The following is a 20,887-nucleotide window of genomic DNA, read 5'->3' as shown; positions in this document are numbered from 1 at the left end:
TAGATAAGGGCGATCCATATGGTGAGCGACTGGCTCGCTACGAGAGGACTGAAGCTGGCAGAGAGGAAGACTGAGGCGATGGTCATGGCCAGGTAATGTAAACTTGACCCTATCACGTTACGGGTGCGATCGAAGTCCTGACCTCACGTAAGGTAAAATACCTTGGAGTGTGGCTTGACCAACAAAGGTCGTTCCAGGAGCATGTCCGAGAAGCACGAAGCAAAGCTAGGAGAATCGCTGATGCCCTAGCCAAGCTGATGTGGAATTGGAGTGGCCCATCCACCTGAAGAAGAAGACTTCTTGCTTCGGTGGCATGGTCGGTCTGCCTGTATGGGGTACCGGTTTGGGCTAGGCCTCTTACTATTAGGTGGGCTAGGGAGCTCCTGGACGGCTTGCAGCGGGTGCTGGCTTTGCAGATCGCACGTGCCTATAGGACGGTTTCCAGCGAGGCCGTGTTTGTCATCGCCACTCCTGAGTCTCATGGCGGAGGAGAAGGTGATGAGACAACGGGGTGCTTTGCCAAGTGTCGCTCGCGATTGGCTTATTGGGCAGTGGCAAGAGAGGTGGCAGGTGTCGCAGACAGGTGGATGGACGAGATCCCTCATCCCAGACATCAAGACCTGGATAGGGAGGAAGTCTGGAAACCTGTCGTACGAACTCACTCAGTTTCTGAGTGGCCACAGTTGCTTTGGCACTTAGCTGCATAGGATTGGGAAAAGAGCTTTCTCTCTATGTAGGTATTGTGCAGTTGTCGACTCCCTGGAACACGTGGTGTTCTGGTGTGGACGCTGGTATGATGTATGGCGCCCAGTAGTCGAGGAGTTTGAAGAGTTGGTGGCTGGAAGCGTGGTTACCAAGATACTTGAGTCGGAGGCTGTGTGAAAAGCCGTACCTGCTATGGTGGAGGCCATTGTTCATGGTAGGGTGATGGACGAGGTTGAGGAGAGGTTGTCTGATCCCTGTTCATCCCCCTGCATGTTTGCTTGTGTTTGTTGCAGAGGTGGGGACAGTTAAACTTAAAAAGCGGGTCCAGTCTCAATCTGGAAAGTCAGAAATGAATTCTGAAAGTCTGGGTCGATCTCAATCAGAAACATTTACATTAGCATCGGTACACAAGGACATTAGTGTTTCTGATTGCTTTATAGATATACCAAAGCCAAAATGTAAAAATTATGTCTGCTGCGTGTACGATGGCAAATGGTGGTTAGGCAGAGTCATTGAAGGCAAAATACATGAAAATGAAGAGGAGACTTTTTCCATTCGCAGGTTCCTGGCACTTCACTCAAGGAATCATTGAGGGATAATCAAACATGGGTTCCACTAGAAAATATTTTAAAGATTCTCACGCCTGCAGAAGTTTTTCTATTAACTACTGGAAGAGGACACAACATTACATCAAAGGTGAATGAGCACTTATCAGTTCTATTCCATAAAAAATGGCAGGAGCACTAAGTTATGTTAGTTAAGTATGTTATCATAAAGTGCAAGATGTATTCATAATTTCCATTAGACATTTTACTGACAATAATAGAAGATAATAGTAACATATTTACATAACCAACAATGATACTAGCAGTAGCAGCAACTGTAACAATGTTAAAGGTGATACTCAAACAACTAAAGTTTAAGCTGACCCAGTTCAGTTTTAAGTTGCACACCTGTATTATTCTCTGAAATTTTCTTTTTATATTTATGTTTATAAATAAATTGTAAGTAAGTATTTACATTGTAAGATGTAAAGAAAGTTCATAGTACATGATGAATAAATTTATCCGCTATATTTGATTAATCTGTTTCAGCCATAAAAAGCAAATGTTTGTATACTACTCACTTTTTTTTGTAAAGACGCAGTAAAAGCTCATGACTAACCCAACTAACATAAATTTATTAAATTGCTCCTGGTAGTATTTTGTGATATCACACTGCATAAATTTTTCATTGACACAGTCCAGTAGTTAATTTACTTTTTACGTTGAAAAAAGCTCTTGCGTAATTCTGCACAAGAAGATTGACTTTTTATTATATTATTTTCTTTCCTTTTGAAGAAGTAACAACTTATTTTAATCAAAAATTAAAAAAAAAAACAACCTTTGAACCCTATACAAAAGCATAAAGTTTCAACTTGCTTATCACTTTATGATGTAATTCATTGGATAAGAGAGATGAAAAATACACCACTACACAGTCAATATAAATAACACTTAAGTAAAAACTGCATACCCAGTGATCATGACCTTCAAAATAGGTAATGCTACCAGAATATACTGAACAATATTGCAGATAAAGAAACATCAATGTTCCAAATTGCAGCATCATAATGAACCACATTTCTAACTTGTCCTGTTTAAATTTTTTTGACCTTAAATTGAGCAAACTGAACAACTACTCAACAAATCATTATCAAATTTTCACATGCACAACTTCAGACACGCTACTAGATCTAGTAGCTTCGGAGATTTTCAAGCCACAAGATTTTATACATAGGCCTGTAAATAAATGTATAAGGAAATTGCAATTTAAGTAAATGGTGTTTTCGTACTCCTCATATTTAAAAACATAATGAAAATTCATTTTCACCCCACCACTCCCATCATGGAACTGAAAGTAATACAATATTTTTTTTGAAAAGTTGTTAAAAAAGAGAAACAAATGAAATATATAGAAAAAACTATTCTTTGCTAATAAAATTTATAGCATTAATACTGTGTTTAATTTAATTCATATAATACTTTTTTTTATTTGATACTGAGCATAATTCCAAAACAAATATTACATATAACCTGATGGCCTTCTTATGGATTTAACTATTTCTAACATCTTTGTTGAAATCTTTCAGAAACAAACATAATTCTCACCAACAACAAACATGCCTAAAAAATAATATACTGACTTATTCATTGATGACAATCTTATTGTACCAAAGCAACATTAGACAATGTGAATAATTATTAATATACATCAACAGTACTCACTGCCAATGAAACATTATGGCAGAATATGAACCAAGTAAACAAATATTTTTTTTTTACATTATGATAAAAAATAAAAATAATAAAAGCACGTTTTCAAATTCAGAAAACCCGCAGTGACAGGCAGGCATTCTTTATTCACTACATTTCAAATCACCTAACGTCACATACATAAATGTGTGTATAAACAGTACCGGACTAATTAACTAATTGCCTAAAGTCCACATTGGGGATCTTAACCCTATTAAATACTTCATTCAAACAAATACATCAGCACAGTCCTGTTCACAGTAAACAAAAACAAAAATAAAAAAAAAAAAACTTAAAATATACCACACTAATATACATAAATAAAGACTGAAAAATTATCTAGTAGATTTAAAAAGTCTGGGTGCAGTGTGACATTTACAACAAAAAAACAAAATAGATCATTCATGAACGTAATCTCCTAACAAACAGTTTCCCCTGGAGTATGCAAACTGAATTATTTAGACTGCACAATGTTCTGTGTTTGCCAAACAGGATGCAGTTTCAACTGTATCTTAAACTTTAAGATGTATCTTAAGGTATATCAAAAGATATAAATTATATATATATTTTTTAATCAATTCTTTTAAGAATCATACTCCTGTCTACTATAAACAAATATATTTATTTTATTAGATCTACCAAAGTGCAGAATAAATAAACTAGGATGACTTACCTTTTTCCACTATATATGCAGGAGCATTTTTGCGATTTACTCGCATCATCAGCTGCATTATATATTCATCTCAAATTACATTACAAACTCTGTAAAATAACATGTCATGCATTTATTTATTTTATTTAAAATGTAAACCTTTAATCTATGTATTTTTTTATTTTAAACTTTTATTCAGTTAAATTAAAAATTAAAACAAAATTTAAAAATATGAAAAAATAATTCAAATTAACATTAAAAATTAAACTGTAAACATTTTTACATATGTAAAATATGATGTCAAGGCATAAAATCAAATAAAAATAATTTTAAGTAAAGTAATTATGCATTATGCATGCTGTCCATTTAGCTGAACTACTATTCTCAAAAAAACTACTACTACTATAAAAAACTACTATTTTTTACTATAAAAAAATAAAGGTTTTAAATTTTAAAATAAGTAAATAAATAAATGCCTGATATGTTATTATATTTTACAAAGTTTGTAATGTAATTTGAGATGAATACATAATACAGCTGATGATGGAAGTAAATTGCGAAAGCGCTCCTGCATATATATTGGAATAAGGTAAGTCATCTTACTTTATTCTGCATTTTAGTTGATCTAATAAAATAAATATATATACATATATATTGTGCATTAAAAATCCACTAACACTGACTACAGAATAGTATTTTCTCTCAAAATCTTATTTAAAACTTAATTTTATACATGTAAACTTGTCTGTTATTACACGACTGACCAAATAGGGTTGTAATGTATTTAGGGTATATGTATGTTTGTTCCACCATAGCAGCTGAACAACTGAACCAATGTAGATGTATGACCCTGCGCTGGAATCGTTATGTTAGCAAGAGTATCATAGACTATATTTATAAGTATATATGGTAAATAGATTTTTAAAAAATTTTAAATCTATCAGATGAATGAGTTGTTTTTGAATAACTTGTATTTCAAACTTCATTCTGAATGATTTGGAAACCTCATATATAATACACGTGTTGTCTTATTACTGTTTATTTTACTCGACTGACCAAAAAGAAGTGTATAATTGGGCTGTATGTATGAATATGTACACAGTTCTAATCGCTGAATTGATTTAGATGTATGACCCCATGTTTGAATCCATATGTTTGTCATAGGCTAATAAATAAACAATTAATTGTTTAAATAGATTTTAAAAATTAAAAAAAAAATTATACTATATACAGAATTGTCATTTGCATGCTCTTTAATTATCCTATATTAAAGAACAATGTTTGGCAGTCGTGTTTTTTAATTTTTGACATTTATCTCTTGTTTTATTTTTGTGTGCAATTATATTATTTTTATTGCTGTTTATAATTTAAAAGACATTTCAATTATGTAATGATAACATTTTGTTACAGGGTTATCTATCTTTTTATATGTGTGTTTGTGAATGCACATGTGTGTGTGTATGCATGTTTTAATGACATAATATAATCTTTTTAGTATTGTGCAAATATCTAATGCAATTAATTATGTGTCTGTGGGTATGTGTATGTGTGTGTTTATATATTAATTCAAGTTAAGTGTATTCAAGTTTAATTAAACAAGATTTTACAGCTTGCTGTATTAAATAACTTTAAATAATATTATTACTTTTTATGTTGAAAGATTAAATAATATTCATATATTCACACCCTAAGTATTAATTAATAAAAATAAAAATTTTTAAAAGTAAAAGAAAATGGTGTCTTTAAAAGTTCCATAGTTTGAGAGTTTGACATTATTTTGAAGTATGTCTATGAAAAACTTTGTACAAGCCAGTGTAGAAATGCTGTAGTGGTATAGCAATATGGCAAGAGGCTGACAAATTAATGTAGCGATCAGTTAAAAAGGATTAATACAAATCAATGATTCTGGATATTTGCTGATAAAGTTTTGTAATGTGGTGTCAAATTTTGAAGTCTGATATTTGTTATAAAACATGAAATAAACTATATTGTGTTGTTAATATCATTCATTTGCCTGTTAACTGTTTTTTTAATGAATATGTGAGATTCAAAGAGGTCATAAAAAAATCATGTTGAAATTGCTTACAGTGGTTTTCTCATATTGTTATGGATTATGCTTTAAACATTTATTTGTGTTACTCTTTCCCACAAACTGTACCAAATGTCAATGGTCTTCTAAAATTTAAAAAAAAATATTTTTAAGAAATTAAAACTAAATTTTAAGTATGCTTAGATATTGAATTACCTTAGCTTTTTTATATTTGGCATACCTGAAAAGCCACATATTTTTAGATAATGCATTTTCATACGTAATCAAATACATAATCTGCCCAGTGATGGAAATATTGTATTATTTTTACCATTTAATGTATCTATTTAAATACAGTTATTAAACAAAAAATGATTTTGTTTTTGAAGATTTCAAATTTGTTGCAAAAAACATTCAATAATTAATTGATCTGAAGTCATTTTATAAAAGTTTTGCTGTTATTTATCCACTTTACAATGCTGTTATGATATGGGAAAATTTAAACATGGTTAGACTATGGAAAAAGGTTTAGTGGTTTGCGATGAGGATGATGATTTACAATATGAATGAATACATTTCATTAAATAATTACCTGTTATAAATAGGAAATGAAATCTTTAGCTGTAAAAACTCAAAATATCAATTACTTTTTTTTCTGTAAAAAGGTTTAAGAAATTTACTTTTATTAAAAACCAAATGGAATGAAGCATGGAAGAAAAATATTGTATAAAAATTTTAAACCGAAACAAGATTCATTTTTCATTTCAGTATTGGAAAATATGTAGTAACAAAATTAGTTATTAAAATGAAAAATGAAATAAAATATAGTTTAACAGGATTATAAAAATTTAATTGCCTTAATGTTAAAAATATTAAGAAACAAACATTCATTTAGAAATAGTTTTGAAAAAATAGATTGAAAAATTTTTTATTTTATTATTTGGCATTATCAAAGAATGAAATTGTGAATTGGATTGGAGTAGTTTTGTATGCTTCTAATATTGAAGAAAATTGCAGTGCTTGATTATCACTATATAAAAGTACTTAAATTTCTTAGAGTATAATTTGGCACCTCTTTTAGAAGATTTTTCACTACTAACAAGAAAAGAAACCCAACAACACAAAAACGAATTGTTTCTGGACCATGTTTGTATTAATGTTTTTCTTTCAGGACGTACCCTCAAATTCTTTCTGTTTCTTCATGATAATTCCTGTATATATTTATATATATATATTAAATTCTACCAGCATAAACCACCTAGAACAGACTATTGAGGTAAGATAAGAAATGTGTTTCCTCAATAGTCTGTACTAGGTCGTTTACGTTGGTAGAATTTAGTAGCTCAGAGGAATATGACTGACTGATTGATTCACCAATGCCCAGTAAAAACTTTTTTTTTTTTGTCGTCAGTCATTTGACTGGTTTGATGCAGCTCTCCAAGATTCCCTATCTAGTGCTAGTCAGTAAAAACTACTGAAGATAAATTGATTAAAATTGCCGATATATTATATTTTCCTCTTATGGTGTAAGTGCACACTAAGAAAGGATTTTATGAAATTCCAAGTTTGAAGGAATAAAATGGAGTAAAAATGAAATTTACTATTCTTTTAATTTCGTGGTAATAAATGAAGCTATCAACTTCATTTTTGGTGTGTGTAATTTTCTTGTAAATATCCTAAAACCAATTTCTAGATTTTTCAAAATTTGATCGTGAAAGGAGTGAAGAAAGGTAAAAACAATTTAACAATGATTACAAATTTTTCACTTTTCCGACTATACTAAATAAGATATTCACTAGACTGGGGCTTGCAAATATTCTTTAGATAAATATCTAAAAACTATGTTCGGGTTTTTTGAATTTTGATTCTTTAAAAGGTGTGATGGTGTACAATACAGCGGCTCAACCTCTACAACCATTGTTACTCTATGTGTTATGCGACTGGTTGCACCTGCCTCTAGTTACTTAATTAAAAAACATAAAATAAACGTAATAAAAAAAAAAGAAGAGAAAGAAGGTACGGTCACCTCTTAGTGGTGTTTATCAGGTAATGCTAAGAATCAGACAAAATACATTTTACCCATATGAAGGTACAGGTAACTAGATAAAACTAATATTTTTAAGATGGAGGCCAACTGTTTTGAAACCCACCTTCTTAGTTTCCGGTCTTGTATTGACCAAACTGTTGTTTTGAAGAAATTACACTATATTTTGTGTAAATTGAACTGGCTTTAATTTTATTTATCATTATTATTCTCACGAGCATGAGTTTAATGAACATACAAAGGGTCCAAGGGGCAGAGCTCTCTGATTAGATGGGAAGGGTGAACAAAGCTAGTCATGACTGGTTAAATATCATCTGACCATGACAGGAAATGAAAGTAACCATACAGCGCGGGTGAAGCCATGCTGTATGGTGGTATATACATACGAGGTGCGACAATAAAGTAATGAGACTGATTTTTCTTTGCAAGATGTAGCAACCCTGCAGCTTGCGTAGGCACACCATCTTTGACCTTGGTCTATAAGCTATGTCTAGTCCAAGCGGCATATTGATGCAACTGCTCAGTCGTGAGTTGTGCTGTAATAAGTGAACACGTGTTTGTGTCTCTCGTCACAGAAATGAAACCGCAAAATATTGCGCAACAGTATGCCATTTCTTTTTGCGTTAAATTGGATGAAAACGCGACGACAACTTACGGTAAGCTTCAGAAGGCTTTTGGAGAGGAGGTTATGTCAAGAGCTCAAGTTTTTTGGTGGCATAAAATTTTTAGTGAAGGCAGTACGAATGTTGAAGATGAAGACTGCAGTGGACGACCATCAACCTCACGGACAGATGTCAACTTGACCAGGGTGCGTGAAATCGTACGATCTGATCGAAGATTATCTGTGAAAATGATTGCAGAAGAACTCAACATCGATCGAGAAACGGTTCGTCTAATATTAACTGAAGATCTTGGTATGAGAAAGATTTGTGCAAAAATGGTCCCCAAAAATCTCACACAACACCAGCGAGAAACATGGAAAAATGTGGCAGCCAATCTGTTCGAGCAAATGGAAATCAGTCCAGATTTGTTGAGCTGTGTTATCACTGGTGATGAAGGTTGGTTTTTTCAATACGATCCAGAGACAAAAGGCCAAAGTTTGCAATGGTGCTCAAAGGGATCACCTAGACCAAAAAAAGCTTGCATGTCAAAGTCAAAAGTGAAATGCATGCTTGTTTGCTTCTTTGATTCCAAGGGAATTGTTCATAAAGAGTGGGTGCCTCCTGGACAAACATTTAACCGATATTTCTACAAAGAAATTTTAGAAAGACTTCATAAACGAGTTCTTCGTGTCTGCGCCAACATTGCTGATATTTGGATTCTGCATCACGATAATGCGCCATCCCATACTGCTCTGTCAGTACAGCAATCTTTAACCTCAAAACAAATTTCAGTACTATCACAGCCACCTTATTCACCAGATATCACTCCGTGCGACTTTTTTCTATTTTGAAGAGTCAAAATGGCGGTCAAGGGACACCATTTTCAAAGAACACAAGATATCCAAAAAGTGACGAGGGTCTTGGAGGATATTACAGAAGATAAGTTCCAGAAGTGTTACCATCAATGGCAGAAGCCCTGGAATAACTGTGTGCAATCAGAGGGGAACTACTGTGAAGGAGACAACACTAAACATGACTAAAACAGTAAGCAACATTTTTTTTCACATCAGTCTCATTACATTATTGTCGCACCTCGTATATATATATACATGTGTGTGTTTTTTATCTCCAACTATGCCAGGTCTGGGTGTGTGTGTATTGACAAATGCAATTATTGCTACTGAGTTGCCAGGCCTGATGTAGCTGCAATGTTAGTGTAAATGTATCAGTGACTATGTAGTCTGGAACAGACTCGGGTCAACCCCTTCTGAGCCGTGTAGTAATTGCAACCTAAGTACCAAGAACACCAGTATCCACAGTCTTAACATTCAAATCCATGTAAAAGCAACTGCCTTTACAAGTACTGAACTCTCGACTTTGAAAATAAGGTGGTTTTATGATGACAAGTTTAACCACTACACTATCCCGGTGGGTTTTATTTATATTTATGTAGTATCCTTGTGTATAGGGTCTTTGTGTGTATTTACTTATTTGGGAGCATCTTGTACATATAATCCGTATGCAGTAATTGAATTTGTTTGTTTAAAATGAGTTTTAATTATTTTAAAATTCATTTTATTTAATTATTTACATAGGGGAAAGTTCATTGAGAAATGGCATTTGTTCCTGTATGATAGGAACATTTTTGTTAAAAAACTAAAGCAGTATTTAATTGAGTAATATTTGTACCTCAATGAAGTATTCTTTTCTCTCTTCAGCAACATTTAAATTGCATTGCATGCAACAAGTTACATAGTTGATTTAGGATAAGATAATGTTCAGTTTTACTCAATTTATGCTCAATAGTGCATTACCCGGAGATTGTATAAAAAAAGTTAGCATCGTTTGTGATAATAACTTTGAAGCTGAGCAGTTATTCATTAAGATAGACGTTCAATCAATATTTTATGTACTTCAGGTATATTTCACTAAAGCAGTCTTTTATTGAAACAGTAGGCTTAGTTTCAAAAGTCACATAATAAACAGCAACAGTGAAGTTATGAACTGTAATAGAGAATCAGCTAGATTTATGTGGCTTTGAAATTAAGCCCATTTATGGGGTCATTTTAAAGTGAGAATTGTTTGCATATGTTAATTACAAAATTTGACTCTTAGAATGCAATCTGGTTGAAAATGTGGCTTGTTTATCTGTAACACTGTTGGCTAGCTCCAAGAATTTGAGTGCTTCAGACATTATTTTTCAGTAGTATTACGTAAGTCATGCCAATTAATTGTAAGATGTGATCCTACCAGTAGTACGTTGTGAGATGCGTCCTACCAGTTGTAAGGTGTGATCAATGATTCATTTTTTAACTAGAAAACTACTCAAGCTGAAATTCATAAACAGTTAGTTGCTGATTTGGAATGCGAGAGTTCCAGCGTTCAACTCCTAGTAAAGGCAGTTCTTTTTACACAGATTTGAATGCTAGATCATGAATACCGGTGTTCTTTGGTGGTTGGGTTTCAATTAACTACATGTCTCAGTAATGGTTGAACTGAGACTGTACAAGATTACACTTCATTTACAATCATACATATCATCCTCATTCATCCTCTGAAGTATTATCTGAAAGGTAATTACTGGAGGCTAAACAGGAAAAAGAAAATTTATTACAAAACATGATTGTTGTTTAAAAAATTGCATTTATATTATTAAAAAAAAAAAACAATTAATTTAATCTGTTGCAGAAAAGCTTTTAATGGTGAAAAAATTGCTTTGTTTGATGAATATATTGATCTATGTGTTGAATTGGGTGTGAGAATATTTATTGATATCAAAGATAGAAGGGACGAGGTAAGTTTTGTTGATTATATTCTCTCTTTTATATATTCAGATATATATGAGATAATTTTGTTTATCTTATTTAATCTTCTGTAATAATGTTCTATCTTAATACTGTTCTGTAATACTATAGTATTTTTGTTTTTAAAATTATTTTAATTCATCAAATAAACTTGTAGAATCTGTATAAGATTATAATCTGAACTAGTAGTGTCTGTAAACAATGTTAATTTAAAATGGAATTTGAACTTAGAAATTTCTAGATAAAAAGCAGAGATTCCTACATTCATGTACATTAAAGTAAATTTTTTCAGTAGGTGTAATTGAGTAGCTACTCTTTTCTTGATATTTCCTTATCTTTAGTGCTGATTAATAATTAGCATGTAGGTTTTCCCCAGCTTTCTCTTCATTATGTGGTTGAAATTGTGGTTTTCTGAAAAGATTATCCGTAAACCTAATTTTATAAATGTGATAGCTCTTAGTAGTTATGAATATCAGTGACTGATTTCAATATTTCCTCATGCTAGATTTTCCAAGTAATTAATTTTAATGATTTTGAGTGCAATAATTTTTTGAACTGAAAAGGAAAAGTGTGGAGATAAGCATTATTGGCTTATGAATAGATGTTTCAGTGCTTATCTATATGGAAAGGTAAGTAAAGAAGATGGAAAATCTGATATAGAAAATAACAGTGCAACTACTCTCTGAGATTAAACAAGTGACTTCTAAATCCCAACTATCTCAGGATTTTCCTTGATTTTTTGCTTGGTGTACTTCTTTGGATAATTTATGATTTTTATATCAGAAAATTTCTTTTATGAAAAAGTAAGAAAAAACTTCAATAGATTTTGACAGATTTTCTGCATACTTCCAAGGAAGTGAACAGAATTTTGAACAAGAAGCTAATTTTTTTGGAGTCTGTCAATAATGCAGCTAAAGATTATAAATTCCTGCAGATGATCCAAATTTCAAGTTCTCAGAGGAATAAATTCTGTGTGTGATATCTAAAGAATCACTACTTGAAGTTTGTTTTGCAGGAAAATTGTTGAATCATTTCAGACTGTCTTTGACAGTTATTGAGAAAATTTGTTGCATTCAAGAAAATTGTGGATGGTGTGGTAGTTTTAAAACATCAGGAGTAGAATAGTGAGCTATAATGTGTCAGATACTTGATGAAGATGGATTTGTAGAGCAGAACTATAAAGAATGATTTAGAAAAGTCTTTGATTCCTAAAAATTCTGGTCGTAATCATTCTAATTGTACTAGATTAGATGACTATTACACAAAAACGACTCCTGTACACAAAAATCCAACAATGGCATGAAAAAAGTCTGAAATAATCCAGTTGCTTCGAGCATTGAAGTTCCTAAAAAATATACTTGAGTTTGAGATTTTAATAAAAGCTTTTTTGATAAACCTTGCAAAATCCTACAGAAAAACGTTAAAAAACCACATTTTATGGAAAACTGTTCGATAAGATGTAAAATTAATGACTGATAATGAACTGAATTTTATAAAATTAGTTTCGGGTTGTATACAAAATAAATCAGCAAAAATAAATTTACCTAATATGCATGGAAAAGGAAGCAGTGCCAATGCTACAATTCATCACTATGAAGAATTTTTTGTATTTTGTAACTGACTGTATTAAAAAATAAAATAAAATTACTGGTAGAAGGATCATCACTGTAAGGAAGAAATTATTGAACGATCAATAATTATAGATTTAAATGATTTAGTTTCTTCTGAAAATGAATTTACGATTACAAATATCAAAAAACAACAATCATTAACAAAATAATGGTTATATAAAGCTAAAAAACCAGATATTTAAAATACTATAGAAAAAATAAAACTAAAAAAATACTATAAATACTATAAATTGAAAACTGCTGTTGGAGGTTTAAAGTCCTCGTATAAAAATCTTGATAGGTTGCGATAAAGTTTTTTAATAGGCCTACCTAAACAGCCGTTTTGGTTGTTACAGTGAATAAATCTGCTAATGATTGGATATTTTTTATTCATGATCTTCTTCCATGGCCACCATATAAATTCACATAACCATTCGAATTTAATGGAAAAAGAATTTAATGGTTGTGCTTAACTGCGTAATAGGCTTATTAAATAACAAGTAAATAAGAGAAAAATAATCAGCATATAAAAAAATAGTTAATTTTTAATAATTTATTAAATATAAATAAAATATAATAGCATTGTACATTATTTATTTATTACTCATTCTTTGGTAACTACAGTGCACCCCTACATCCAGTTATAGTTAGCCTACTGTCTTTTTATGTTTCCAACATAGCTAGAATAGCTACTTAACACATTCGGCGCCAAGGAGTAGTCATTCAGTTAGTTATACAGTTAAGCTTTGTTTCTTTTCACGGCATGTTAGTTGTGTTTATAGAGAATGTGTATTTGTTCTTGGTCTGATTTTTTTCTTATTGTTTGAGTATGACTGATGATCAAATTGTGGTTTCTTCACAACCGAAGGAAACATATTTATCGGCACAAAAATTTATGACAGATGATAAACTAAAAATTTTAGAGTCTGATAGTAGTGACAATGATTTTGATGAGGATGATGACTGCCCAATTTTTGATGGGGGATATTGCAAAACACCAATTTCAATTTTCTTGAAAGGCATTTTAGAAAAACATTTATAAAGCGAATTTGTTAACTACAATTAATATAATAAAAATAAAAAAAATTCCAAAAAATTAACCCTCACTTTTAAAAATTGAAATATATGTTTTTTGTTCTTCTGTTCTGTCTCCCTTCAGGTTAAATATTTTATAAAGATTTTTTGAAAGTTTATACTTTATATATAGAGCTATCAAGAAATATCATTTTTTTTTAATTTAGACCTAGGACCTGAAATGCAGAAAGTTTTTTTGAAAATTTTCTTTTTCTTATTTTAGCCTCTATTGAAGGAGTGTTAGATTTAGAGAAAATTTTACTTAAGCAAATTTGTTAAGCTTAACTTCATATGAATATTTTTTAGAAGAATTTTTTTAAATTTATCCCCACCACTAAGAAGTATATATTTTCTGCATTTTATTTTTTGGCTCTAAATCTTAATTTTTATTTTTAATAGCTAGGAAAGTCATGCAACACTTTTGCCAACTTTTTTTTTTTAATAAAAGAAATTAATTATAGAAATTGTAACAATAATGATGGTAATTTCATTTAGCTTTTGTTAACCTTATTCTCTGTTCTCCGAGTCATAACAATTTTATTGTAGTGGAAAACAATCACTTATCCACACGTTATAAATATTATTAAAATGTCAGATATATATGCATTTGATTAAAAGTAGAACTGAAATACTTGTAGTATGGGTTTAATTTAGAACCATCTTTTTTTTATGTCTGTTAAAAAGTATTATTATTTTTATAAATTTATTCATTAATTTTTGATTATTTGTAATAAAAAAACCTAAAAATACAATTTTTCATCACAAATTGTCTAGAATGTAATGATAAATTCACTTTTGATCCAGGTGAAAATAAGGTAACTTTTCCCACGAACAATTAAGTGGTAATTTTGTTAGTTGTTGCCTACTTCTAAAACATTTACCATTAGTACATATATATTTTAATACTGTTTTTTTTTTATTATCTTTAACAAAGGAATATCCATTACTATAGGCATATTTTATAATGATTGTGCAAATTACTTTTATTGACTGTTGTCTTTTTCAGGTGGTTAACATAATACTTCAAACATATAAAAGGCATCCCGACTTATGTAAAACCTCTCTAGTCACTTCATTTAATCCTTTTATTATATATAAAGTAAGTTGATAATTATTGATAAATTATTTAATACTGCTATTTTATTTTATAAATTTGCTGCTGTTTAATTTTTAACCTGATTTTCAATTCAGTATTAGTTGATGCCGATAATTTTGACTTAAGTAGATGTTTGGTTGTTCTCTAGAAATATTAATATTTTTTTTTTAAAACCAAATCTAGAAAAGGAATAATTTTAAACATATTGGTGTGTGTATCTAAAGTTAAAATATTTTTTCTATTAACTTACAAGTAGAACAATATATCTTTATTTAAGATATTGGTTTACAAAGTGCCGGAAATCAGAAAATGAAGAAAGCATTTCAAAAAGCCTGAAAAATGTGGAATTATTATTTGTGAAAAATCTTTGAATATAATATATTTAATTAAATTTCCCATACCTTATTGAATCTCTTTCGGCCGAAATATATTAAGAAGGCTACAAAATAATTGTTAAAATATAAAATATTATTACAAAATGAAATTATATAATCTAATTAAAATTTACATAAAGGAAAGTCACACAATTTTCCTAACTATTTTACTTTATTCAGTTTCTTAATTATGAGTAACCCATTTTGTAATAAATATTACACCACTGCTGGAGAGTATGTCCCAACTCGCGGGACACATACATTTTTTTTTTCTCCTTATACTAATATAAAAATACAAGAGGTGTTTGAAATATAATGCACAGTTGCACATAACTCGCAAATGAAAAAGATCAAATGAAACACATATACCATAAAATACATATATTCTATTTAATACAAAATCTTGTATTTATTTTTTCACATATTCACCATTTACTGTTGCACATTCCTTCCAGTAATGAACCAGAATTGAAGAATGTTGGGCTTCTTTCCTTGGTCCACAATTTCCCATCATCCTTCAGTTTATCTGTGATGAAATGATTGTCCTTAATATATCTCTTTAAAAATTGCAGAAAGATGTAAGATAGTAAGGAGTCAAATCTTGTCGATTTGTAGGATGTGGAATAGGTTAAGATTTCAACTTCACAAGACTCTTGGCGGTTGCACATGATATACGAGTTGCTACCCAAAAGATCGGGGAATTTTACCATAAAAATAAAATAGCTTACCATAACTTATAATTTCCACTGTCTCCTTCAAGGTAATCCCCTTGGGCATTGATATAGTGATCCCAGCGTTTTTCCCATGATTCCATGCATCCCTGGAAGTCTACAGATGTAAATGTTCGAAGCACGTTCTGCGTTTCTTCCTGAATCTCCTCAATTGTGTTAAAACGACGGCCTTTCAATTGAAATTTTATTTTCGGAAAGAAAAAAAAGCTGCATAGGGCAAGGTCAGGCGAATAGGGTGGGTGGGGAATTGCTACCGTCTTTTTGGAAGCCAAGAAATTCAGAACGGCTAGTGATGTGTATGCGGGCACATTGTCATGGTGCAGAACCCAGCTGTTGTTATTCCACAGGTCTGAACATTTCCGCCTAATGCTTTCACGTAACCGCTTCAAAACTTCACAATAGAACATCCCATTGACAGTTTGACCAAGAGGAACAAATTCCTTATGGATAATGCCTTTGATGTCGGAAAAAACAATCATCATGGACTTCACATTGCTGCGAACTTGGCGTGCTTTTTTTGGTCACAGTGAACTTGGCGACTTCCACTGCGACGACTGCTGCTTTGTTTCAGGGTCATACCCGTACACCCATGTCTCATCACCGGTTATGATGTTGGAAATGAAGTTAGGATCATTTCTTGCTGAATTTTTCAATTCACTACAGACAGCTACGGAATTTTGTATCTGATTGCTGTTCAAGAGTCTCGGTATGAATTTTGCAGCAATGCGTCTCATGTTCAAATTGTGTGACAAGATGCATTGCACAGACCCACATGACATTTGTACGATTGCACAAACATCATGGATTGTTTGTCTACGACCTGCAACAATAGCCTCTCACACTTTTGCGATATTTTCCGGTGTTGCACTTGTTGATGGTCTTCCTGAATGCTCATCGACATCAACTGTCGTTCATCCATCTTTGAATTGTTTGTACGACAAAAGTTTTACTTTTACTCATAGCATTGTCACCAAATGCTTCCACAAACATGCGATGGGTTTCTGCACCAGTTTTTTTAAGCATGAAGCAAAATTTGATGTAGGTTCTTTGCTCTTTAAAATCTGCCATTTACAACTTCGCCGAAGCAGTAAAACACAACGTTACATAACCGCACGAAAGTCAACAATGCAGCGTCTCACCATCACAGCTATTGGAACACTGAAAAAAAGAGTACTGTTAGCCACATCTAGCGGCAGCAGGTGGTACCAGCAATGGTTCGCGCGTGAAATTCAAATTCCCCAAACCTTTGGGTAGCACCTCGTATGTGGCCACACATTATCGTGTTGCAGAATTGCTGACTCCATGGATTGCTAAATATGACGCACACATCTCCCATAGTGTTGTTAAGATATTTGTGTATCGCACAGATTTTACAATCAACCTGGCTTCTAGGTAGTTAGTCAGTCAATTTATTTAGAATCTCAGATTATTGCTAAGAGAATTGTTTTCAGAAAGGGTATATGTTGATGTATTTTTTATAATGGTAGTATCCCATCCTCTGCAGTTTTTCTTCTGGGTTATAATGATGGATCCAAGTTTTTATTTCTCGTCCCAGTCTTGAAAAGGAAATCATCTAATTCATCATAGTAATAATTTCAGAAGCTGTTCACAACATTTCTTTTGTTGTAGTATGTTTTTCTGTGAGTTTGCATGGCACCAAGATAAACAAATTTTATTGTAGCCCAGTTTGTAATAATGTTCTCGTTCTTTTGATATGCCTATCTGGGTGGCAGTGCATTATTGTGTGGTATGATAGACGTTTTGAATCGATTCATTCACTTCCTTTTGATGCATCTTATCACTCACAGAAACTGTCAACCAGCTTCTGATGCACACAATTTTATTGCCTACCTCTCGCATTGCTTCATTCGACAGTTTCATACCTATAAATGGGTTTTAGACAACAATGAATGTCACTAACGTTCCCTTTTTCTACTGTTAAAAATGCAGTCACCGCATATTGATACATTGACACAGCAGGTATACTTAACTCCATATCAATAATGACTGATAGAAAATAAGAAGGTGTGAGTCAACAATTTTTGAAATGTTAGTAGTAGGTGAATGAAACTACAAGATGGCAGCTACAATTTCTACGCTTTTGTCAAAATTATCTTCAAAAATTGTATGAAGTAACCTTTGCTTATAAACTCATAAACTTTCTTTGGAATCTTTCATAGACTCTTTCTGGGTACACCAGTCTAACTGTGCTTTGCTGGTTGATGTTTGGGTGTTCTAAAGATAATAGAACATTTACGCTATAATAGGTATAGGACTCCACAATATGTTGATGTTTACCAAAGTCTGTAATAGGTTGTTTGTTTTCTAAAGTCTAAAATGTTCAAGGCTAACCTGTTTGGAGCATCTCCCTGTAATTTAATATTTTGAACTCAGTTTACACAATTGTTGGTAGATTGGTAATGAAGAACTAGGAAATCTTGCACAGAATTTTTCATGTATGGCAGCAATATCTTTATTATTTTTTTAATAATACTAAAGCATAAAACTCATTCTTGTTTGATAAACTTTTTAAAAGATGTTTTGATAGATACCATCACTTTCAACAGAGATACAAAAATGAATCAAACAATTGAATGGTTATACCAGCTGATTACTACAACTGCAAAACCAAAATTTCCAACCTATTACTGAATGTTAGGGAATTTGAATCTGCATGCGGGGAAACTAACTTTTAGCCCACCATGTATTTTGAACATAGAATGGACAGACCATATAACATACTTTAAAAATCCAGTAAGCTAAGCATCAGTGAATAACAAAAATAAAAATTATCTTCAAATCATCTTTAACAGCAGTATAATTTTTATTTTAAATAATCTGCCTCTTAAGTTATGTAGAAACTATTACAGTAGGAGTACCAGGGGAACTTCCTCTATAAATTAAAATTAGAATCAAGATTGCTTCATTTACACCAGAATGTAAATAAAACTTTTAAGTTGAGGAAAGAATTGCTATTTTTTCCCCTTTACTGTAACGTTATAAAGAATAAGAAGTTTTTTGTTATTTACAAAAGAAAACAAACCTTTTAAGTTTAGAGAAACTTAATTTTATATTTTTTAACTAGAAATGTAATTTGGGAATTTTGGATTACAAATTATTGTATTTTATGATGATGTGAATTATTTAAGTAAAAAAAACTTGAAAAAAAAATGTTTATTAAATTTAGTATACAGTATACAACTTCTAATGAAGTTATAGATGTAAAAATTTCAAAATTTTTGGTAAAATTACAGAAGGAATAATCAATCAATAAACGAACAATAAAGTGGATTTTCACTTTGCTTTTGTTGGCAAAGTAATTTATTTACTAATTATGCAAATAGTTATTAAAGAATATTAAATTTATTTGAAATTTTTACGTTGTTAAAAAGTTAAATTCCCAGACAATTAATGTCTGTTTTATAAAATAATTTTCTAATCAGCTGATGAACTTTTTCTGCTGGAAATATACCAATAAAAATATTGTAGATAAAAAGTGAGGTGAGGTCTTCTTGATCTATCTCAAACTTTTTGAAATGTAAAACTAAAGATGTTATATTATGAATTAGGATTTTATCTCAGGATATTAATTTAATTCCCATACTTCATTCCAAGTGATTATATTCTTCTAGAAATAATAATTTACCTATACTGTTTTGTGGTTATCTTTTGTTGTTGACAGCTTAAAAAGCTTATAGATGGTTTTTATAAAATTATTAAGTTTTCTTTGTAATTTTGTTTCGATTACATTCCTTTATTATTATTTTTATTTATTTTTTATTTTTTTTACAGATTCGTAGAAGTAATCCAAAGATAGTCTGTTCTATGGCATGGAGACCATATTATTTCTCTCAAAAAACATATAATCCATTTCAAAGAGTAGAAAAACGTTACTCATCAATATTTATGCACTCTGGAGCTGTTATTTTTGACATTATCTCAACATGGTTGTTTAACAATATTATTTATTATATTGTTGGACTATCTGCTGTTTTAATTCATAAAGATGCTGTATCATCGTAAGTAAAAAAAAAAAAACACCACACATCTTGATAATTTTACCATTACTATAGTACCACTTCCACTCTTTTTGTTTAAAAATATTTAAATTATATTTATGTAACAACTGTGGGCTGAAAACAAATTACCTCATTGGATTGTAATATAATAATTATGGGAAAATTAAAGGTTAAAAGAATGATTATTTTGAAGTAAATAAAGCCTACTCGCTAAACAGATGAATAGTGGGAGATCCATATTATGGATTTTAAGTGGCTTCTTGTGACAAACGTGCTTCTTATTGGAAATTCCTTTTTACCTTTGTAGAAGCTGTAATATTATATATCTTTCTGGATTGCTTGGCATTTATTCTGGATATTGAACATCATACCGATATCAGATCTTATAAGATAGAAGTTGAATGTTTAAAGTTAATCATTGTTATACTTCATCATCTGTGATCATCTCCCACAAAAAGGAACAGGTTCAGTCAGCAACAGTTGTCTGTGGTTTGTTTGTTCCATTTGCCTTTCCTTAACCTTTTTTTTCCCTTGGATGAGTACTGTGGGAATTGGGTCAGCTGTTGCTCTAGTTTGATCTATCATGTCATGCCTTTTAATAGCTGACTGGGCAGTGCTTTATTAAAGTACATTATGGTTTGTGACCCTTATGCCTGAATAATTGTCCAAAGATTATATTTCCTATAGAGAGATCACAAAAATAGTCAAACTATTGTCTGAAGTGCCCCTACTGTGTAAAACCAGGCATCCCGTTCTTAATAACATTTAATCTAATTTAGTGAATATCAGAAAAATGGTATAGTAAGAAAAATGTTTGAATCACTATTCATTGTAGAATTCATATTAATTACTT

At 31.2% G+C, this 20,887-nt stretch overlaps 1 protein-coding gene across 2 annotated transcripts in view; it reads left to right on the top strand.

Annotated features, from left to right (window-relative positions):
* Positions 1-20,887, top strand: part of LOC142333185 (glycerophosphodiester phosphodiesterase 1) — a 51,915-nt gene that overhangs the window by 5,214 nt on the left and 25,814 nt on the right. For both annotated transcript variants that reach the window (XM_075380142.1, XM_075380141.1), the window contains exons 3-5: positions 11,015-11,120; positions 14,821-14,913; positions 19,808-20,034. In XM_075380142.1, coding sequence (XP_075236257.1) covers positions 11,015-11,120; positions 14,821-14,913; positions 19,808-20,034 — 426 coding nt within the window. The remainder of the gene's footprint in view (positions 1-11,014; positions 11,121-14,820; positions 14,914-19,807; positions 20,035-20,887) is intronic.

This window comes from Lycorma delicatula, chromosome 12 (genome assembly GCF_047948215.1).
Source record: "Lycorma delicatula isolate Av1 chromosome 12, ASM4794821v1, whole genome shotgun sequence".
In the NCBI taxonomy this organism is placed as follows: Eukaryota; Metazoa; Arthropoda; class Insecta; order Hemiptera; family Fulgoridae; genus Lycorma; species Lycorma delicatula.
The sequence above is the reverse complement of the archived record's forward strand: the minus strand, read 5'-3'. Positions and strand labels throughout refer to the sequence as shown.